General features: G+C 39.4%; 1 protein-coding gene across 1 annotated transcript; it reads left to right on the top strand.

The window, feature by feature from the left end:
• Positions 1 to 521: 521 nt before the first annotated feature.
• NPY5R (neuropeptide Y receptor Y5) lies at positions 522 to 1,853 on the top strand. Its single transcript, XM_062492688.1, has one exon. It carries the CDS (start codon positions 522 to 524, stop codon positions 1,851 to 1,853), a length of 1,332 nt encoding a protein of 443 aa, XP_062348672.1.
• Positions 1,854 to 7,569: the final 5,716 nt, after the last annotated feature.

The raw sequence follows: 7,569 nt of genomic DNA, 5'->3' as shown, positions 1-7,569 counted from the left end.
CAGGGTAAGAAATACTACTGCAGTTGTTAGTATATGCATTTTCAGGTTCCTTCTTTATAATTTGCAATGATGTAATAATTAGGCATCTGCCCAGATGGTGACTGTGATTTCCTTAGTCATGTCAATGGGCTGTTATTCACACGAGTAAACTCACTGACTCAAGGTGTATTGTTTTGTAGCTAACTGCTCCCTCATGGAAAGTCTGACAATATGTTCTGTAGCAAAGCACAGTTAAAAGGCAGCATCATAATACAAACCTGTAAATTGCCATTCTCCCACGTGAGCATCTAGGTAGTAGGCCTAGGAGTGCTGAACAACAAATGATAAAACCTACTTAGCTAATTTATGTTGACCTGAAGTTATGCAGGATCTGCCTCACAATAGACTAACATCACTAGTCATTTATTTGCATTGAGTTGATACAAAGTCAATTTATGTATTTTTACATTCTGATTAACAGCAATATCATAATTTCTTTAGATGCTAATTAATGCCTTTCTCGTTCTAAGCAGGACTGTAAAATGGATTTAGGATTCAAAGACCGTAACAACAGGACACATACCAAGAACACCTCTGCTGCAACAAAGAATTTTTCTGCCTGGGAAGACTATAGGAGTAGTGTTGATGACATGCAGTACTTTCTTATTGGGCTGTACACACTTATAAGTCTGGCTGGCTTTGTGGGAAATCTGCTTATACTAACAGCCCTACTTAAGTGCAAGCAGAAGACAGTAATAAACATTCTCATTGGAAACTTGGCCTTTTCTGACATCTTGGTTGTGCTGTTTTGTTCACCTTTCACGCTGACGTCCGTCCTGCTTGACCAATGGATGTTTGGCACTGTCATGTGCCATGTAATGCCCTTCCTCCAGTGTGCGTCAGTCCTAGTTTCAACTTTGATGTTAATATCTATTGCTGCAGTCAGGTACCGTATGATAAAGTACCCGCTCTCTAGCAATCTCACAGCAAAACAAGGCTATTTCTTAATAGTGATCATTTGGGCCTTTGGCTTCACAATTTGCTCCCCTCTGCCAGTTTTCCATAAAACCGTGGACCTCAGCAAAACTCTCAGTTTAGAGGGACTGGAGAACAGGCTGTTGTGCATCGAGGCGTGGCCTTCTGATTCCTACAGGATTGCCTTCACAATAGCTTTGCTGCTCATGCAGTACATCCTGCCGCTGGCGTGCCTGACTGCCAGTCACACCAGCGTCTGCAGGAGCATAGGTGCTAGGCTGGCAAACAAGGAAAACAAGTTTGAAGAAAAGGAGATGATAAACCTAACTCTTCATCCCTCTAAGAGCACTGGCATACAGGTTCAACCCTCCAGATATTCCAGGTGGAGCTGTGCCTTTGGCAGAAGGCACCACAGAAGATACAGTAGAAAGACTTCAAGTGTGATGCCAGCTATTTCAAGGCATCATCAGGATACTCATTCCAGAGATCTCCCAGAAACCTCTGACACAGAAAAAAGCCAGCTCTTTTCCTCCAGTAAATTCATCCCTGGGATCCCTATCTGTTTTGAAATGAAACCAGAAGAAAATACAGAGATCCAGAACATGATTACAGTATCCCAGTCCATCATCAGAATTAAGACAAGATCAAGGAGGGTTTTTTGCAGACTGACAGTGCTAATACTAGTTTTTGGCTTCAGTTGGATGCCTCTTCACCTTTTCCACATTGTGACAGATTTTAATGCCACTCTCATTTCCAACAGGCACTTTAAATTAGTATATTGCATATGCCATTTGTTGGGTATGATGTCCTGCTGCTTGAATCCCATTCTCTATGGGTTTCTTAACAACAGCATAAAAGCTGATTTAATGTCCCTTATTCCGTGCTGCCAAATACCATGATTTTATGTGCCCCAAGATAAAGTAAAACAAACAACTATGGCTTTCAAGCGTAGTAGCGTGTATAGCTGTAAAGGCTAAATTAGTTTAGTTTAGTTTGTCTGACTTGGTTGTGATTAGTAGCATTTTTTTGTGGATGGATAAGTTCTATGGCTGCATGTATTTCTTACATTGGGCAGAAATATATGCATATGTTATAGTATTCTTTTATCTGTTACATGTAGGAACTAGTGCCCAGTGTACAAACCAGAACACCATCTTCATTACCCAAGTTGTTGGCAACCTGTGCTTTGGAATTATGCAGAATATATAATGAGTAATAAATGTGAGACAGACTACTTAGACATATCAGTATTAACTGTCATAAAACTGTAATAAAATATCATTTACTAAAAAATTATTGTTGAGACTATTTCAATGCCAACTTTGACTGTTTTCTAATATAATTAAATCTCTCTTTCTGGATGTGATTAGGAAAACCTTTTTCCTTAGCTCTTTGACTCATAGTTTGCAGTATCTTTACAAGATGCTTTGCTGCTGATTACTAGGTTGCCTTATTCCCTGGAACGGGTTTGAGGGTCATTGTTCTTGTCTTGTTTCCATCTCACTGTGTTTATCCAGTACAACCTATCTCTGATTTCCTTAGCCAATTTTCACTCTGGCTTGTCATTTTATGTAATCTTCATCCAGCCTTAATTTATCTATAGTTATGTCTTTGACAGTGATGACACCCCAGAGCATGCAACACATTTCTGGTCAGAGTAAGCCTTCATTATCTAAGCAAGTGATACTAGAAAGAAAATGAAAATGAAAAGACATAAGGAATTTTTCTCTTCCTTTACCAAAATGCAAAAGTTTATTGCACTTCATTACCCACTTGCTTTGGAAAGGTTTAACAGCTTTCAAATAAACATGTGCATGTATGCCTTGAGAGATGGGGGGAGGGGCAGAGCAGATTATTTTTTAATTCAACAAAGGCAAGTGTAGGGTCCTGCCCCTGGGGAGGAATAACCCCCTGCACCACGACAGGCTGGGGGCTGAGCTGCTGGAAAGCAGCTCTGCAGAGAAGAACCTGGAGATCCTGGTGGACACCAAGCTGTCCATGAGGCAGCAGTGTCCTTGTGGCCAAGAGGCCAACGGTGTCCCGAGCTGCATTAGGAAGAGCATTCCAGCAGCTCAAGGGAGGTGATCCTGCCCCTCTGCTCAGCTCTGGTGAGGCCTCACATGGAGTGCTGTGTGCAGTTCTGGGCTCCTCAGGACAAAAGAGACATGGAGTTTATGGAATGGATCTAGTGGAGCACAACAAAAATGATGAACAGAATGGAGCATCTCTCTTATGAGGACAGGCTGAGGGAGCTGGGGCCTGTTCAGCCTCAAAAAGAGACAACTGAGAGGGGAACTCATCAATGTCTGTCAGTATCTAAAAATAGGGTGCCACAGGGATGTTTCCAGGCTCTGCTTGGTGGTGCAGAAGAATAGGACAAGAGGCAATAACTGATGCACAGAAAATTCTACCTGAATATGAAGAACGTTTTTACTGTGCAGGTGACCACACACTGGGACAGATTGTCCAGGGAGGGTGGAGTCTCCCTTACCGGAGATGGTCAAGAACTGTCTGGATGCAACCCTGTGCCATGTGCTCTGGGATGGCCCCACTTGAGCAGGGAGATTGGATCAGATGTGGTCCCTTCCAACCTGGCCCATTCTGGCATTCTGTGTGTGTAAGCACGTGTGCAAACACACAAATACACACACACACACACACACACACACACACACACACACACACACACACATGCTTTCTGCATCTCTCCTCTCTCCTTTTCTCCTTTTTAACCAAACCAGCACTTTTCCTTCCAAATTTAAATCACAGGTATCTTCCCTAAATCATATTATATTTCACAGCACAAATGCAAAGCATATATATGTATATATACTTACCTGCCCTGGATTACTCTAATTTAATAATCCATGTCTGCCCTCATGATTCAGTAAATATACAAAGCCTTAGCTTTGAGTTTTAAGCTGTAACACCTCTCACCAGTTATAGCTGGTGATTATTTCCATTTCTCCACTAAGTTTTTTTTTATACAATAGGCTTTTGTATATAGCATCTACAGACTGAGAAATAAAGTTACTATTTTTTATAAATTTGTGGTTGAAAACAGTCATTGTGCATTTTTTTCCCTCAAGATACATCCTTTCCAGATAGTCTTTAAAGTGAAAGCAGTTCTTCTATTTTGAAGAATCAACTTACTTTTTATTGAAGTGTTATAATTCTTAGACTCTTCCTCCCTAAGCCATTATCTGCTAAGGAGTTTATTACATGTCAGTGGGTAATAGCTTCTCTCCTTAAAGAATGTTTTTAACATCTAGTTACCAGTAACCCATGGTTCTTTGTTTTCAGCAGTGATATACTTTAATAGTTTCTCCCTGGATGTTGACTATTGCATTTTGAAGAATATTATCTTCTAAAACCCTGTAATATGTCACCTAATAGAGTAAAAATGGTACAGAATAGATACCGCTGGAACAATAGATAATAAAATAGCTTTTTAAGTGTTTCAAATACTTTAAAAATATTTATTACTAAACTTTGTGTAAAAATACGGGAAAAGTTAACGAAATCTACAGTGAGAACACATTTATGTAGTCCTATAGAAGTTATTGTAGCTTTTGCCCTCTTTCTGTCCACAAAATTTGCATCATTGTAATATGTAATCTTATTTATACCATGTGTTATAGCCAAATAGTATAAAAGGATAAGAAAGCAGGCACATTGTTTTAGCTTGAAATATTCCTTGTGACTTAATTTTTTTTCAATTTACTGTTATCTTCCTTCCTGCTTGCTGTTTATTTTCTATTCCTTCCATTCTTTCAGAATTTTAACTGTTTTAAACTCCTTCATTGTTGGTTGTTATTTATATATAACTTAAATGTTTATTTAGTAATTACTCTTCTCAGATCAAATTCTACTCACTCTGTATGGCAACCAGAATCATGCTAGGACTGTAATAAGGCCTTCCTCTAGTTTCTGAGTTTCACAAGGATTAGTCTGTACACTGGAGATTTTATATTTATTTCCATTTGCCTTGATGAAGTCAGTAACTGTGCTCCCGACTCTTTACACTGATAAAAGCACAACAAATTGTAATTTGGCAATAGAGAATTAAATCTAGATAGCTATTGAACTTCTTTGATCCTGTGCCATATAAATCTCATCTTTTTTTCAGTCAATCAATAGTAGGAAAATGAGTATTTTTATTTATAAAGCAGTCATTAGCATTCTGTTTGGAAATTTCCAAAATATCCCTGTATTTCCTCTGAAATGTTAAATAAAAATAAAACAACTTTTCTACCTTCCACTTTACTTCAACATCTAGTGTAGCTTGGTCCCAGTATCAGCAAGGAATGCATATGAAGCAGACAGGAGCAGTAGCAAGTGAAATTAGGCATTAGGCAATTTCCAAAGGAGTGACTTCTATGAAAGGGATAAGAAACAACTGAACCATCCATTTAACATTTTCCCAGTCTTGAACATTTTAAAAAAATTCTAAACACAAGAATATTTCCCCTCTGCTTCTTTATTAGGCCTCATCTGGTCTGAGCTGCAGTAGATGCTCCTGTGGCTTCATGTCCAACAGCGACTGGTGTTGTTTCCAATATGTGTTGGGAAAATGTTCTCTCACCACTATATCCAATGACATTTTATCATTCTTATGTGTAGACAAGTATGTGTTCAGGTACAGATATGGATAACGCACACTTACTAGAAAACAAACCACATTAAAATGGATTTCCAAGTAGCACATATGACCAAGTCCTTCAGTTAGCTAAAGTCCACCCCTTCTGTAACTAAAAATCTAAACAAACGGGAAGATAGGAGTTTTGTTTTGAGAGTATCCGCTAAATGCAATCAGGAAACAACAGCTGCAGAGCCATGTGTCCATTGGAGTTGGAAGAATGGATTGTAATGGTAGAGTAATTCCTCTCTATTAATTAAGAAAAAGAAAAAAGCTCTCAGACAGCTGGTCTTTATGTACGATGAATGTTAAAATTCTTAGGAAGACTCACATAACATAAATTGTTTTTTCTAGTTCTACAAAATACCATTGACAAAATTGACTTTTTGCCAATGTCAAAGATTAAAACTCACCTTTACCCCTTCTCTTTCAGTGGAGAAGAAACGGATGCCCTGGCATGTCCAGGTCACTCCTGAGCCAGCCAGGAGAGTGACCGTGGCTAGGAGGTCTGGACAGGAGGTCTGCACGGTCTGACACTGGAGTGTATTCAGTGAGGTTGTGGTGAAGGGCTCCGAGCCTCTGTGGTTCCCCACACCCTGGCACCAGAGTCTGAAGAGCTGTGCATGGCTGCCATGGCCAAGCAGCTGCAGCCTCAGCAGGCAGCACAGAATCATGTGGGGGTACTGTGACCAAGGCACGTGCCTGGTGGGGCACAGCCAGCTCTGGGCAGGGCTGTGGGGACGGGAAAGCTGGCAGGGACTCAGTGGGACAGGAAAACCACATTGCTGCTGTACTGGCAGCTGATTGCCCTGTTCCTGGAGCCTGGAAGCTCTCATGACCAAAAGTTTCTTTCTCAGAAATATGAACACCTGAGAAAAGGGGAAAAAACAATCCATTGATTTGCAGATGTGCAAGAACCAAGAAGAGAAGCATGGTCAGAAAGAAAAGGATTCACTTCCAATCATGCTGAGATAGGATCCAGTTCTGCTGTGCAAAAATATTAACATATTAAAAAAACCACATTCTGTTATCCATAGGGGTCTGTCAGCTATTATTGCACGTTTGAAAAAAAAAAAATTAAAATATATCAGTAGATTTTCACAGTAGTCCCAGTATCTCTCTGCAGCATAAAAGACAAACAGTATTAAACATCATAGTCTCCAGAAAAATAGCTTTTATAAATACTGTTAGGTTCAGGAATTGAACCTTTTATTTTGTTATAGCTAAATTACGCCTATAATATTTGTGTTTAAAAGTCCTTGCCAGAAAATACATTAGTACAATCTGGAACTGTCTTAGGGCAGTGGCAGGACTCTTGTCCTAAACATGCCACTTCCCTTTTCTCCCATATGACTGGAAATATGGTATAAAATCATGATCCTCATTATTTTAAAGACAATTAAGTAAATTTTTGAACTGTTTTTGACCATATGTGGTGTCTGAAGTCAGGTTTGTTGTTCTTTTATTTCATGGGGTTTTTTTCATGTACAGATAAATATAAACCCTTTTTTTGTGTGTGTGTGTGTGGTTTTTTGTTTTGTTTCAGGTTTTTTTTAATCCTCTAGGGCCTTTTACATGCAATATGTAATGAAGACCCCTGCAGCTACTTGATTTTGATAAAAATATATATATACCTTTCTCAAACGTATATTGCTTGAAAGTTGCCCTTACACTGAGGGTAGGTAGAGCTGTTGTTAATGTTCGTATTCAGCTGAAGTAACTTTTCACAGGAAGAGAAACAAAAGAGAAAGAGAACTAAAAGCAGATCCACACTAACACTATTTACCCACATTCTGCCAGTGACAAAGGAATGCATCAAAGCCAGACCCTTCTCAAGCACCTGCCAGGAACAGTGAGTGTGTAACAGTATCACTGAACATTACTAATCCCACAGGTGACCTGGAAGCCTATTGTAAATAGCCTGTCGTAAATTTTTGAGTCTCAGGAAGCAACAGCTAATAAGTAAGTATGGGTTT

This window comes from Cinclus cinclus, chromosome 5 (assembly GCF_963662255.1).
Source record: "Cinclus cinclus chromosome 5, bCinCin1.1, whole genome shotgun sequence".
NCBI classification, from domain to species: Eukaryota; Metazoa; Chordata; class Aves; order Passeriformes; family Cinclidae; genus Cinclus; species Cinclus cinclus.
This window is presented reverse-complemented; position numbering and strand designations above follow the sequence as displayed.